This window comes from Purpureocillium lilacinum, assembly GCF_023168085.1.
Source record: "Purpureocillium lilacinum CBS 284.36 DNA, scaffold_6, whole genome shotgun sequence".
Lineage (NCBI taxonomy): Eukaryota > Fungi > Ascomycota > Sordariomycetes > Hypocreales > Ophiocordycipitaceae > Purpureocillium > Purpureocillium lilacinum.
In genome coordinates this window covers 2,709,619-2,723,917 of record NW_027072116.1, presented here as the reverse complement: position 1 = coordinate 2,723,917, position 14,299 = coordinate 2,709,619, and the positions used below count along the sequence as shown (strand labels likewise).

General features: G+C 59.4%; 6 protein-coding genes across 6 annotated transcripts; 2 read left to right on the top strand and 4 right to left on the bottom strand.

Annotated features, from left to right (window-relative positions):
- Positions 1–101: 101 nt before the first annotated feature.
- Positions 102–637, bottom strand: PLICBS_008725 (type I protein arginine N-methyltransferase Rmt1; the record flags this gene model as incomplete). The annotated part of the gene is made up of 2 exons (XM_018324813.2): positions 102–299; positions 452–637. The coding sequence occupies 2 exons, from the start codon at positions 635–637 to the stop codon at positions 102–104; spliced, it is 384 nt and encodes a 127-aa protein (XP_018176207.1).
- A 452-nt stretch (positions 638–1,089) lies between these two features.
- PLICBS_008724 (peptidyl-prolyl cis-trans isomerase B) lies at positions 1,090–2,138 on the bottom strand (the record flags this gene model as incomplete). The annotated part of the gene is made up of 4 exons (XM_018324814.2): positions 1,090–1,298; positions 1,413–1,564; positions 1,616–1,742; positions 1,811–2,138. The coding sequence occupies 4 exons, from the start codon at positions 2,136–2,138 to the stop codon at positions 1,090–1,092; spliced, it is 816 nt and encodes a 271-aa protein (XP_018176208.1).
- A 419-nt stretch (positions 2,139–2,557) lies between these two features.
- PLICBS_008723 (mitochondrial 37S ribosomal protein uS13m) lies at positions 2,558–3,040 on the top strand (the record flags this gene model as incomplete). The annotated part of the gene is made up of 3 exons (XM_018324815.2): positions 2,558–2,560; positions 2,617–2,661; positions 2,729–3,040. 3 exons carry the CDS (start codon positions 2,558–2,560, stop codon positions 3,038–3,040), a joined length of 360 nt encoding a protein of 119 aa, XP_018176209.1.
- A 265-nt stretch (positions 3,041–3,305) lies between these two features.
- Positions 3,306–4,869, bottom strand: PLICBS_008722 (uncharacterized protein; the record flags this gene model as incomplete). Its single annotated transcript, XM_018324816.2, has 4 exons — positions 3,306–3,840; positions 3,900–4,272; positions 4,324–4,530; positions 4,605–4,869. 4 exons carry the CDS (start codon positions 4,867–4,869, stop codon positions 3,306–3,308), a joined length of 1,380 nt encoding a protein of 459 aa, XP_018176210.1.
- Positions 4,870–6,966: 2,097 nt separating this feature from the next.
- Positions 6,967–9,706, top strand: PLICBS_008721 (uncharacterized protein; the record flags this gene model as incomplete). The annotated part of the gene is made up of 4 exons (XM_018324817.2): positions 6,967–7,012; positions 7,080–7,261; positions 7,327–8,785; positions 8,844–9,706. 4 exons carry the CDS (start codon positions 6,967–6,969, stop codon positions 9,704–9,706), a joined length of 2,550 nt encoding a protein of 849 aa, XP_018176211.1.
- Positions 9,707–10,539: 833 nt separating this feature from the next.
- On the bottom strand, positions 10,540–14,156 carry PLICBS_008720 (AP-3 complex subunit delta; the record flags this gene model as incomplete). The annotated part of the gene is made up of 6 exons (XM_065601442.1): positions 10,540–12,725; positions 12,781–13,009; positions 13,062–13,445; positions 13,512–13,708; positions 13,785–13,903; positions 14,149–14,156. The coding sequence occupies 6 exons, from the start codon at positions 14,154–14,156 to the stop codon at positions 10,540–10,542; spliced, it is 3,123 nt and encodes a 1,040-aa protein (XP_065457514.1).
- Positions 14,157–14,299: the final 143 nt, after the last annotated feature.

The window sequence follows — 14,299 nt, the reverse complement described above, 5'->3', positions numbered from 1 at the left end:
ACCGATCGGCTAGGCCAGTTCTCCTTCCAACAGTAAAGACCAACCCCGTGACTTCGACTTCTCAACCAGGTCCCCAACCAGTCCGTTCAAGGGGGGCCAGTCTAAACCAGGTGACTCGGCAGGAGGAAGTTGGCAATGCCCTCCTTGATGGGGTACGCGTGCCCGCAGTTCTCGCACACCAGCTGGCCCTCGGAGATTTGCGTCTCAACAAGCAGGTGATGCAGGTCCTTGATCATCTTTTCGTCCCCACGCAGCTCCTCCTGCGTCGGGGGCTGTTCTGGCAATTGCGGGAAGCCCAGCTGTATGCTCCTGTCAGCCTCGGATCTGATTCTTAACACTTCTTTCCGCTCCTTTCTTGTCTATAGCCCTCCTTTTGAGCACCACTAAGAACAGGGAGGGCCGCTGCATTCCCGAGGGGCACGCCACGCATTGCGCCTCACGTGTAACGTACCTCTGACGACGTCGTCCGTAGAGCCGCCCAGTCCAGCCGCGGGAGCACGTTGATGAGCATCTCCGGGTTCACCTCGAGGTCGTCCTGCACGAGCTCGGCGTCCTTGGGGTGCAGCGGGAACGACGCGGACGAGCTCTTGCAGGCCTTGGCGGCGCAGGTGAGGAAGTTGAGGCTGAGGACCTTCATCGTGGGGGTCCGGGCGGTGAGTGATCCCACACCAGGAATAGTATCTTTTTGTTTGGGTTGAAAGGACGAGGGGACTTTTGTGCCCTGTGACGCGGATAGTTGATATGGTGAGGTCGAGGCGTTGAGTGAGAGTGGTGGTGAACTTACACAACTTTTTCTGCCAGGCCTCCATCGTGGGGTGTCGGGCGCCCCACGTGACAGGGATTAGTGTCACTGTCGCCGCAACGAATTGACCGGTCTACCATCAGCCAATTGACTCGGAACTGGTAGTTGAGAAATGCATATCTGAAGGAGCATAATTTTAGAAATGAAAATGGACGGTACGAAATGGATCGAAATGGTTTCACTCTACAATCTGCCAACGAAATTGCAGTAGTTGATCACCTTGTTCCAATGTCCCAATCTTCATCGAGCATGCAATTGTTCCTACATTCCTTGTTGCTACTACAACTCTAAGCCATAGTCTTCTCATAACCAACGTCGTTCTTTGTCCTCTGCTTGGTCAGGCGAACAAAGACGGCAATGACGGCGACAAGGACACCAAACAGCATCAGCTTCTCAACATAAGACCAACCGGCGGCGGCGCTGCCGCCAGCTCCGACCGTTGCCGAGTTGTCAGACGGGGCGGCGCCGCTGGCCCAGTCCGCCTGTCCTTGTAGGCCTGCGAGAGGCATCGCAATACGCATCAGCACACCGGCCAGCTAGATTCAGAGGTGCGCGAATGTGCGAGTCGCAAGGCACGGTGTAGGACGCATTTAGAGCTCGACGTGAATACCTTCAGGAGGAACCTCCAGCTCGCCGCTCTTGACAATCTTGACCGTCTTCTCAGGCTTGTCGCCGGGCTGAGTCTTGACGTTCTGGATCTTGTCGACAATGTCGTAGCCCTCGAGGACCTCGCCGAAGACGACGTGACGGCCATCGAGCCACCTTTATACGGGTTAGCAACGAACATCTTGCCAGTGAAGCCAGAGCACATACGAAGTGATGATGGTGGTAATGAAGAACTGAGAGCCGTTCGTGTCAGGTCCGGCGTTGGCCATGGAGAGCTGGCCCTTCTTGGTGTGCTTGAGCTTGAAGTTCTCATCCTTGAACTTGTTACCGTAGACTGCACAGATAATCATGTCAGCCAATTGTCGCTTCTCCTATACTAAGACAAGTGCGGCGGGAACGTACTCGACTTGCCACCAGTGCCGTCGCCCTTGGTAAAGTCACCGCCCTGAATCATAAAGTCCTTGATGACGCGGTGGAAGGTCGAGCCCTCGTAGCCGAAGCCCTTCTCGCCAGTGGCCAGGGCGCGGAAGTTCTCAGCCGTTTCGGGGACGGTCTTGCCGTAAAGACCCATCACGACGCGGCCGAGGTTCTCGTCGCCATGCTGGATGTCGAAGTAGACCTTGTGGGTGATCTTGGGTCCCTTGGCGGCCTCGGCGGTCTGCGAGAAGAGCACCAGCCCGACTCCGAAGAGCAGGGCGGCAGAGACAAGTAGTCGTCTAAAGTTGAACATTGTGAGGGGTTATTCGTCGACAATTGACGATTGAATCAGCTTGCCGAGGGATGGAGGAGGAAGGTTAGGACTGGGCGGGAGGAATGATCGCGGGGGACACCTGTACCTTAGCTACGGCCGACCAGTGGTTCGTTTCAGGCTAGCTGCCCGCTGTAACAACGCAAAGGCCCCTGCGCGGTGGACCAGTGCTACCTCCCCAAACAGGACGGGACCCTTCCAGGTTGGCGCAAGGAAGCACGAGGGGTGGCAGTGAGGTTAGGTCAGCCGCCCATGGCGTCAATCATTCAGCCGACGTTCCTCCGGTCCCGTCGGTGGCTGTGGGTACTTTGCTCAGTTTGGGGCGAACTGCTGCAACGGAGAGCCGAATTTGGCATGCGACATCAGAGAGGAATCGTTGATTCCCGAGCACAGCCGCGACAATGGTATGGCGCGTCATTCGTATGGAGATCTGATCTGGCCACTGACTCTTGGACTACAGGTGTTCATATTAGGAGTCAATTTCAGCGAGGGCAAGCTCGTCAAGGTAGACTCGAACCGACAACGCCCCGAAGAGCATCGTCACAGCAACTAACCAGCTTCCTCGAATGCAGAAAGCCCTCGAATCCTTCTACGCCCTCGGCCCGACCACCTCGGGGCGCATCATGGCCAAGTACTCGATACACAAGCTCGCCAAGATTGGCTCATTGGCCCCGAGAACCGTCACCTCCCTGACGGCCGAGCTGTCCCAAATGACGATCGAGACGGACGCGCGGAGACTGGTGCAGGAGAATATCCGCAGGCTAAAGGACATTGGGTCGTATCGCGGAAGACGGCATGCCATGGGCCTGCCGGTGCGCGGACAGCGAACAAGAACGCAGACGGCAACGGCCAACAAGCTCAACCGCATCGACCGGCGGAACTAGACGACAGGCGGAGCCGCGGAGCGCAACCCGGCCCATCTCTATCAACGCACGCGTTCTGTCCTACATTGGCTTCCGACAGCCCAGAAATCGAGTCGGCTAGAACAACATTTGGGGACGCAGTTTGGGCTGCGGCAGCGTGCCGCCATGCCAGGCCCTTGTACTAGGAATGTATATGAGGCACCGATGTACGAGTATTGGCGGGAATAGATATCCAATTTTTCTCATAAGGCTCGTCAACTTTGCACTGTCCAGTTCAAAACAGCATCTATGCTTTGATTTTGTCCTCGAGAACGGGCGCGCCCTCTGCCTTCATCTTGGCCGACACGGCGTCGACTTCTCTCCAGACACGGAGGAGATTGCGGCCAACCACCTTGGCGGCGTCAGCGTCGCTGACTCCAGCCTTGAGGAGGGCAGCCACCAAGTCAGGATAGTTTGTCACGTCACGGAAGCCCTCGGGTAAGTCCTCGATGCCATCAAGGTCGGTTCCAATGCCGACGTGGTCGTAGCCAATGCGGTTTCCAATGTGCAGGATGTGCTTCACGATTTGGTCGAGGTTCGCATGCTCGTAGTCGTCCTCTGGCAGTCCATTCTCATTGCCAACATCTTTGCATGAGATGAACCCGGGGTTGATGTTGACCATGACGAGCGAGTTGCGCTTCTTGACGAGGTCGAGGACGTGGTCCTTGACGTTGCGAGGATGGGGGCAAATGCTCCAGGCAGAGCTGTGGGAGAAGATGACGGGCGCTTTGGACCCTTCCCAGCCGTCTTTGCCTCCAAGCACGTCGACCATGGTGTCGTCGCTGCGTAGGTATGAGCGCGGGGTAGAAAATCGCATCAGAGTACGCGGTTGATAGCTCACCTAACATGAGAAATATCCACGATCATGCCAATGCGGTTCATCTCGTGGACCATCTTGCGCCCTTCGCCGCTGACACCTCCCCAGTGCGGCTTGGATTTCGCCAGAGGATGTTCGACAACGGCAGCATCCGCGTACTTGTTGTGGCAGTTGTGCGTGAGGGTGGCGTATCGAACGCCGAGATCACGGAACAGCCTCAAGTTGGTTGCAGAGTTGCCGATCTGATGCAGGCCTTCAACGCCCATGGGGGAGATGATTTTGCCCTCGCTAAAGGCCCGAAGCGCGCTGGCGCTGTCAGGCTTCTGTGCAAAGTCATTGGGGAAGGACTCGAGGACTCTGGCCGTGACATCGATCTGGTCGAGGGTGTACTGGACAACTGCACTCTAGGTCAGGACCACTGAGATATGGCGTTTGATGTGCAACTTACTCGGAGCAAGCTGTTCCTCTGACAAGGCGTCCTCGGGGCACGGCGCAAAGACGCTCCAGAACGCGCCACCAGCCTGGCCTTGTCTCAGGCGATGCAGGTCTACCTGGCCGGGAGAAGTGCCGTTTCTGAAGGACTCGAGAAATCCAGCATTGTCAATCCGGTTGCCATACAAGAAGCGCAACGCGATTGCAAGGTCAACATGGCCGTCTGTTATGAGAGTGTGAGTCAGTGAACGAGGACCGAGGAACAGCAAGGCGCGAGCCACAGGCAGTGATTGATACCAATCAGAGGGTTGCGGTCGAGGATCCTACGCGCCCTTTGCTCGATCGACATGAACTTCTGGCAGACATGGTTTGAGGCACGGTGGTAATAGTGAGTGGCGGGCCTGTAAGGGATGCCGACGAAGACGAGCGCGAAGATGACGCAGAGTACAATCTTGCTTGGAGAAAGCCTGCGCGAGGGCTTGGGCTGCTGCGACTCGACGTAGAGCGGCTCGTCGGCCGTGCCGTGCGGCGGCAACGAGCCCAACTTGCTTTCCGCTGCCATGATGCTACCAGTATCGCGCAGGAACGGAGGGTAGCGGAGGCGAACGGCGGAGTTTTGAGAACGAGACGGCGATGCCCAAGTACTATTAATAACGTGGGACTCGACGCGGAGTAAGGGACAAGACACAAGGGTCAATGGGCAGCTCAAGTGCACGGATCGAGAGCTGTTGGTTGCGCACCTGCGGAGGAATGGAGGAGGACAGAAATGGTGAGGATTGGGAACTCGCTGATAGCATCAGGCACATCGACCGGGAGCTCGTCCGACATGTTTAGCTAAGTGGTCTTTGCAGCGTAGCACAAGGTAAGGTACGGACGGACTTTGCGAAGTCCGGAGGGGTCGCCCGCATGGTTTCCAAATCGGACGGGGACGCCAACTTTGCCATTCCGCTCTATGAGGTGCCCGGTGGTGGTGCCGATTACAGAGTGCTGGCGCTGGTGGCCGCCGGGCCCAGGGGCGCTGTGGCACCCCCGTAGCTTCGGACCAACTCCTTGCGCAGGCTTGGACCGCAGACCAGCGACTTCTTCAGTCTTTTCTGCGCGACGAGGTGCGGCGGGCATTGCTTGATTGTGCAGTGAACTTGCTGAGTTGCACGACTTCTTACCATTACCTCGCGGCTCCGGATAAGCCCAGGGGTGAGATGCAGTCGAGGATTGCGCCTGCGCAGGTACCGTGCAGGTAGTTCACAGGCAGCCTGGCGAAAGAGTCGCCAGCAGCCGCCATATCCCGACGTGCTGGCATTGTGTCACAGCCATGGTGTGTTGTAGGCGGACCCAGGTATGTTGGCAGCAATGCCCGCTCAGAGGGGAACTGCCGTTATACTTATGACGCTGGCGATGACGATGACGACTTTCGCCGCAGGGTCGACGAGGCCGTTACCGCAGGGCAACCGGGAAACGGGGCCAGGGCGTGCAACCGGGACGGGGGGCCCCAGTGCCACCAGCCACCTTCGAGCTCGTGTTCGGCGGGCACGGCGTCCGTAACCTTGGAGGGCAGTCCACCACCAGCCAGGGCAGCGCCAGTGGAGGCCGCAACACCCGGCAGCGCCAACCCCGAGCACCTGGGCGTCGCGACCCCTGACGGGCAGCCCGAGCACGGGGCGTGCGGCGGCTGCCCGCCGAGTTAGGTGAGCTGGAGCCCGGGCACCGCCAGCCACGACGCCCCAGCTGCCACGCACCCACCTGCCCGAGCATGGACCACGCTGCCCCCACGTTCCGACGGGAAACGTTAGGACGGGAGGCACCTGGACACAACAGTGGCGCTGTGCTGAGCGCTTCAGTGGTCAGTGGGAGCAGGCCCAAGCTGGAGCCAGCTCCCGTCCAGGCTGCCCGTTCGTCAACTGAGGTGCCCCCCCGCCAAGCGCCGGGCATACCTAGGTGACGGGAGGTGTCCATGCTCTGGAGAGCCGCACCCTGGGCTGCGCTGCCCTGGCCTAGCAGTGCCGGCCTCCTGAAACTTACAGTGGCCCAAGCCTGGAGGCCTGGCCCGACTCGGGCACGCCTCCAGCTCCTCCCGCACTCCGGCCCGTCGTCGTCCACCCAAGCCATCCAGCTCGAACCTCCAACCAAGCGCAGCGCAACCCACGTCCAGCCTCGTTGCTGACCCGGCCTCTCCCCCCCTTTCCCATTCCACACAGCTTCTTCACCTCGCATCCCGTCACCTCGCCTCGCCCAACGACTGCCGCCCACCTTCGTTTCCAGCTCCCCTCCCTCCGGCTAGCCCGTCCGCGTTTGTCTAATCTTCTACCGCTCGCGATACGACCTCGCGTTGCCCAACGGCGACGTTACACCTCGTACGAATTTCCCACGCGGTGACGAGGCCCCCCCGACCAACCAACCGACAACAACCGCGCGCAGCCTGCGCCGGACCTCGTCGCTCGTCGTCTCGTCTCGCCCACCTCGCTAGGCTGTTGTCTTGCGCTCCCACCAGTGCGGCGACTACGTCAATCAGAGACATTTGCGCGACCGATCCTCGCAAGCTCCCTGCCGACAACCCGTCCTCTTTTTCAGCCCAAACCTCTTCTCCCACAAGCTCAGCAACTGTCGCGCCACCGCGGGCATCACCACCACCTCTCTACCCAGCTGGCTGGAGTAGATCACAATGCCCGGCTTCGCAGACTCGTTTTGGTCGAGCGACTACGCCGCAGGTATTTCTCTCTCCATTTCTCGCACTAGCTTCGCGCGTCATCGCCTTGCTAAGACACGTCCTTGTAGGCCTCGGCGTCCTGTTCGGCAAGCTTCAGCAGGGTGTGTTGGAGAACCGCCAAGTCCTCACGATAGCTCGGTTGCGCGCCGAAGCCGAGGAGACTTACGGCAGCCGCCTTGGGGACATTGCGCCTGCGGCCGACAAGATCAACGGTGGCTTCTCGCGGGATGACGGCGCAACCGTTCGCAAGGTACATTTCAGCCCCGACCCCTGAGCGAGCGCCCTCCGTCACGTCGTGCTAAACGAGCTCTACAGGCCTATGATGGCATGCGCATCGAGATGCAGGAGGCCGCCCGCAGTCACCAGCGCATTGCCCAGAGCATTCGCGACCTCGTCATCAACCCCTTCTCACGCTGGTGCGATGCGCACGAGGCCCGCATCCAAGACTCGCAGGATGACCTGCAAAGCCGCATCAAGACGCACGATCGCCAAGCCGACCTCGTCCGCAAGCTTCGATCCAATTACTTCAACAAGTGCCGGCTCGTCGAGGACATCGAGGAGGAGAACAAGCTCGCCTTTCAAGAGCCCGAAGCCAGCCCCAAGCAAGCTCAGAACCAGAACCAGCCCATCCCCGAAATCAAGGTGCAACCCCACAAGGAGGAAGAGGCTGAGGAGTACGAATTCTACGAGATCGGCGACGAGACGTACCAACCCGACCAGCTCAAGAAAATACTCTCTCAGATGCTCAGCACCATCAAAATGGGCGAGACCAAGGTTCCGATTCTCGGCACGTACCAGAACACATCCGCAGGTTCCGACATCGTCGAATACTTGCAGCGCAACATGGGCGTCACCAGCGTGAGCTATGCTGAGCGGGTTGGCCAGGATCTCGTCTCCAACGGATTCCTCCGCCTTGTTGGAAACGTCGGCAGCACTTTTGCCAACAGCTCCAGAATGTTCTATCAATGGCGACCCAAGGCCTTCAGGCTGGCTGGAGTGCCAGACAAGAAGCAGTCGCTGAACCGCACCTTCTCGATCCCCGTCACGGGCTCCGATGGCGGCGATTCACCGGTCGTCGGCACCGTCAGCGAGTACCTCGCCAACTGGAATGTCCTAAACAACCAGCACCCCAATGAGACGCCTGCCCAGCGCCTGCAGCGAGAGTCACGCGAGGCGGACGACAAGTACAAGGCCGGTGTGCGCAAGCTTGACCAGCTGCGCTGCGATCTCGAGGAGGCCATCTTTATCCACCTCAAGTTCCTTGAGCGCTGCGAGCTCGACCGTCTCAAGGCCATCAAGACAGTCATCCTCGACTTTTCTGGCACCATAGGCAACGTCATCCCTAGCCTGCAGTCCACGGTGGACAAGATGCTGCTGTTCCAAGAAACTGTTCAGCCCGTTGGCGATCTCCGCTATCTCCTCGAGAACTATCGCACCGGAAGCTTCGTGCCCAAGGTCGTCGTGTACGAAAACTACTACAACAAAGTAGACGAGCAAACCTTTGGTGTCGATCTGGAGGCCCGGGCCCGGGCCGACAAGAAGCGTGTCCCCGTTCTCATCACAACGCTCCTCACCTACCTCGATCACCACTACCCCGACTTGGAAGGCGATGAAGCGCGAAGGGGAGTGTGGCTCGTCGACGTGCCCTTGGCCCAGGTACACAAGTTGCGTGCCAGAGTCAACGATGGGAAACCAATTTCCCAAGAAGTACTGAGCGAGTACGACATTCCAACCATTGCAAACCTGTTGAAGCTGTACCTTTTGGAGTTGCCAGGTAATGACATCCGGTGTGCTGCACTCGTGGTGTTTCCGTCACTGACAAGATTACGCAGACTCACTTGTCAGCTCTCACGTCTACGAAATCATCCGCACCATCTACACAACCCCGGCTGCCGACGGCACAGACGCTTCGCGCATCGCAGTCTTGCAGCAGACGCTGTCGCAGCTGCGGCTCACGAATATCGCTACTCTGGATGCTTGCATGAACCACTTTACTCGACTCATCGACTTGACCTCGGCTGATGAGCAGTACACGGCCACATTGGCTGCCGCGCTGGCACCCTGCATCCTGCGGCCCCGGACAGAGACGTCACTCACGTTGGAGGAGAAGCACGCGGCGAGACTTGTTCGCGACTTGTTCGCTCACAAGGATCCCATCTTCAGCGAGCTGAAGCGCATGTCCACGCTGAACCACTCGACATCAGTCGGCCCCAGCAACAACCGCCCCCGTGCTGTCAGCACGGATGAAAGCAACCGCAAGACGCTGATGGAAGAGCGGAACAGGGCTCTCCTTGAGAAGGCCACCGCGTCCCGGAGTCGAGCCACGAGCCCGGCGCCCAGTCCTCGGGGGCATCGCCGCGACCGGAGCAGCGGCGGACCGGAGACGCGGTTCCCTATTCAGACGAGCCCAACAGCTGCCGACCGCCAGCGAGCCAGCCTCGGCGGGCTTGACTCTCGCATCAAGCGGTCATCCCTCGACGTCCCCGGCCCCGACGGCGCTGCTAACGGCGACGCATCCAACGGAGCGCCGCAGGTGCCCAAGTCGACCGACAGCGAGTCCGGCTCCGAGAAGCGAGACAGCGGCGGCCGGGTTGGGACCAAGTTCGTCGGCGGGCGTCGGGTACCCGCCTCGCCGCCCAGCGAGTCGACTCCTGCTCGGGGCGTGACGCTCGAGGACAAGCCCATGGACGACTAAATGCTACTCCCTCTCCCGCGCGGCTCGCCTTGTCGTTCCTGCGGGGCCGCTCGTCAACGGCACCCGTCGGCAAGAAAGAGCGCGCGAATACCACACATGTGTACTTTTTCCCTCGTTACCTCGTTCAGGACTTCGGTTTGTTTTCGTCACGTTGTACGGATTCACGGATGCATGAGAGAGCCTACGGCATTTGGGTGTATGAAACGGGCTTTGCCACGGCAAGCTCATCCTCTTTTTTTTTTCTGTTTTTCTGGCCCCCCTTTGTTCCCACCACTCTTGCTCTCGCACACCGACACCCACCACCACCAACCCCCCCTTTTTTTGCCGCTTTTTGCCTGTTCTCGTTGATATCTCAGAGCCTGGGCGCGTTTCTTGGAAGAGGCTTCATGGAACGAGCGGCGCGGGTGTAGATGACGGGTGAGTGAGTGACGGGACTGACTGGCAGAGGGAGTGAGTGGTGGGCTGGGCGCACAATGTACGCTGTACGTACGTAGCACGATATGACCACGCAGAAAAGGAAAAACAACAAGAAAGAGATGTCACATATTACGGACGACATGATACCAGTGCCTGGGGCGGTGCTCCATGTGGCGTGGAGTTAGAATCGTCGTCATATGACGCCCCCTAAGATGTGCATATACTACGTTACGTTACTGCAAGCATTTTATCGTGTGGCCATGCCAATTGGAATGCTATCGATTCGCGGCGCCGCCAGATGCGTTTTCCTATTTATGTTCAATGATGGTGATGCCCCCGTCCCATCGTCAGCCATCTCTTCCTCCGGTGCGTGTGCCCGAACAGTGAAGAACACTGACGTCCATCACGACCTGTCATCACGTCTCCAGCAAGTCCTGCGACGCCCCCTCGCCCCCGCCCCCGCCCTCGCCATCTCCACCCGCGGGCTTCTTCGCGACAGCCTTCTTCGTCTTCTTCTTCTTCGGCGCCACGGTAACGGCCTCACCGGGGGGCTGCTCCACGACAGGGTCCGCGTCCCCCACGGCGCCGCCCTCCTCCTCGACGGGCTTCTTCTTCTTCTTCTTCTTGGGCTTGACCTCCACGCCCTCCTCGTCGCCCGTCTTCTTGGCAACCTTCTTCTTCTTCTTCTTGACGACGGTGCCCTCGACGTCGACGCCCTGCGCCACCTGGATGCGCTCGTTCGCGCGCTGCATCTCGAGGCGCAGCCGCTCCACCTCCTTCATGGCCTGCTGCATCTCCGCCTCCTCGCGCTGCTGCCTCTCGTAGTCGAACCCGTCGGCGGCCCGGTCGCCCTCCAGGCTGAAGGACCCGATGGTGGTCGAGTCCACTTGGAGGAGGGACTTCTTGAGCTTCTTGCGCTTGGCCTTGGCGAGGCTATCCGAGTTGTTCTCCGAGTCGTAGGTGCGGCCGGACCCGGCGTCGCTTCCTTCTAGCGTCTCGTCGGCGGCAATGATAACCTTTTGCCGAGGCTTGGGCTGCGGCTTCGGGGCAGGCGCAGATGGGCCTTGCATGTTGTTGAGATCCAACTGCATGATGGGTATGGAGTCGATATCCAAGTCGGGCCCGTTGCTGTTCTGCAAAATGTTGTGGATGGGCGTTGAGGTGCGGGGTGTGTCATTGCTGGGGATATAGAATGGGTCATCCTTGTTCCTCTCAAGTCGCTCGGCTTTCCTCCGCGCAACGATATCAGCGTCGAGATAGCTGTCCTCACTTGGCTGTTGCTGATACGACCCTGCCATCTCTTCCGCCGGCTCTGCCAGTCGGCTCATGGCTGGTGCTGAAGATGAGATGCTCGTTGGCGGCGGCCGCTGGTTGTAGTATACTTCAAACTCATCCTCCGCGTCCGGCTCGAGGGTGATCAGGTCGGCCTGCGAGAGAAGGTGGTTCAGGTTCTGATGGATAGGCTCGTCAAGGTCCAGGCCGTCCGGCGGCGGCACGTTCCTCTGCGCGCCCACCGCGACCGAGTTGAGCTCCCAGCCGTTGAACAACGATGGTATGGCCTGCGTAAGGAGCAGCGGCGGATCCTGGGGCGCCTCATCGGTGGAGGCTGGTTGCCCAGAAGCCGCCTCGGCCGTGAGCTTGAGCAGCTCGATAAACTCCACAGCCCGTTCCTGCACCTCGAGGTTGGGGTGCAGGGCTAGCGGCTCAGCAACGTTGAGGATGCGTGCCATCAAGAGAGATATCCTAGATTTTCTCTCCGCAGTCCATGGCTCCGTATCGTCGCCAGCAATCGACGCGAACACCTTGGTAATGGCCAGCAAAGCAGTTGTGCATACCTCAGGCTTCCCGGCTCGAGGGACGACTTGAAGCAGACTGTTAAGCGTGTCATCTGGCGTCGACAGCTGCACGGCATACTCGCCCAGGACAAATGCCACAGACTTGAGCGCTCCCGATGTTATCGTGTGTCCCGGCGGTGTGTCTGTGTTCAGCTGCACGAGAATGATCTCGCATGCCCGAACGGCCGTTCCACGCATGGCCCTGACCTTGACTGCGACGTTCCGCAGCTCGTCCCCAATCCTCTCGGACACGTCCGTGGACGCCCGCGAAGCTGCATCGCCTTCAAACTCGTTTTCAAACGCCCGCGGCACGGGTGCCATCCGAACAAGTTGCGTCAAGACGTCGAGATACCAGTCGAAGTCCACAATGTTGACGTAATTGTCCTTGGAGCACATGTAAAGAATTCTCTTGATGACGTCGATTCGGTAATCCTCGGGCAGCGGCGGCGACTCGTTTTCTGCCCTGGGAGATTCGGTGATGGCGACTTGCGCGTCCGAGTCTGAGTCGCTGCTGGGGACCAGAGAACTAGACTCGGGTCTGCTCCGATCTTTGGACGGCGCCGAGGACTTGAGTTGCTTCATCAGGCGGCTCACTACCGAGATGAGGTTGTCGCTCGTGACCATGCCCTTCACCAAGTCAAGGGCTTGGATCCGGATCGTAATGTCGGGGCTATCGATACACTCCAAAATCACGTCTTCTTGCTGTGCAACAAGATATGGGTGCGTTACGACAATCTTGTTGAAAGCCAAGAGCGCAACGTATTTCACTATTTGGCAAAGTCAGCGCCCATTCTGTACGACCGAAGAGCTGCGTGGACTCACGGTTCGGATCGCCGTTAATCATAATCATGCCCCTGAGCTTGTTGACGCAAAGCGTCGCGACCTCGTCCGCCCCTGAAGCATCGTCCTCATTCCCAAGGATGCCACCCTGAATGATACCATTAATGCATTCGTAGAGGAGAGACATGGCAGCGGTGGTGGACATGATGTTGGTTAGGGGCGGCAGCAGCTTCCTAACGAGCCGCGGCTCCAGAGGCGTGAGGGTAGCAAACTGTGGGCGCGTTAGCAGCCAAAACTATAAGATGGAGCGCATGTTCACATACGAGCTTGATGAGCTTGATCGCCATCCAGTTGTTTCCTCCATCCACAAGAAGCTCAAACAGCCGGGGCGCCAGGGGCAAGAAGTCGTGGGGCCTCCGCCATCCCAGCTCGCAAACAACGTTGACGATGGCGGCCGTGACGCTTGGGTCCTCGTTGGGGTCCATCAGGCGCTCCTTGATCTTGGGCCATGCTGCGCGCAACGCCTCGGGGTACACCAGGGCCAGGCGGTACAGAGTGACGAGCGTCTTCTTGCGGATGTTGGAGTGGCTGTGGCTCAGGCGCGGGAGCAGGTCGGCGAGCGTCGAGAGGGCGAGCGATGGGGTGATGACGTGCGGGAGAGTCGCGATGGGCAGGGAGATGACGGTCGGGGTGGAGGAGCCGAGGTCCTGTACAAGACATGGTCAGCCGGTGCATGGGGCTTCGAAGTGCAGCCTTGACGAGGCGACGCATACCTTCTTGAGCAAATTGGTGGCCAGCATGAGGACCTCGGTATCCGGACGAAAGCTCTGGATAGCGCCGAGGTATCCAACGCGCTTCTGGTGGTACTTGGCAGAGGACATGACCTCGAGGACATGAAACGACGCCCACGACATATCGTAGCCCACCATCTCGAGGTAGATGAGCTTAAGGAGCGCCGTCGCCTTGAGATCTGCAGCAACACACCCGAGTCAGCTTTCGCGGCACGCTTCAACCACGCACAAGGGAGAAGAGACAAATCGACGAACCCATATCTTGGCTCCGGACCTCTACCCGGCACTCCTTCAAGCTCTTCTGGATGTAGTCCTTCTCATTGCCCTTGTGGTTCCGCAGCCCGCGGATGAGGTCGTAGAGGGACTTTTCGAACCTGCACAAAGCCGGCCAAGTCAGCCACCGTTGTTCTCTCTAGGTCCATCCTCCGAGCCTACACGTCGCAGCGCAGCTAGCATGCGCGCTCGCCCGTGGGCTCGGTCGGGTAGGGTAGGCTTCGTACATGGTGCGGGCGTGGTGCCCCGCGTGGGGCTTGCGCAGCTCTCGAGCGTCAGTTGCGTGTTCGGATCAGGCTCGTCCGTCTAGCAGCAGTCGTCGTCGTCGTCGCAGCCCGCCAGACACGTGCTCATCGTGCGTGCGTCAGCGTGGTGAGGCTTCTTGTGTTCGGCGGCGGGGCGGGGACGGGGTGTCGGTTGTCGACGTCGTCGGCGTCGTCGTCGTGGGGGACGAGGAGGTGATGTTGCGGTGGGAGCAATTGCGGGTGGTGGTCTGC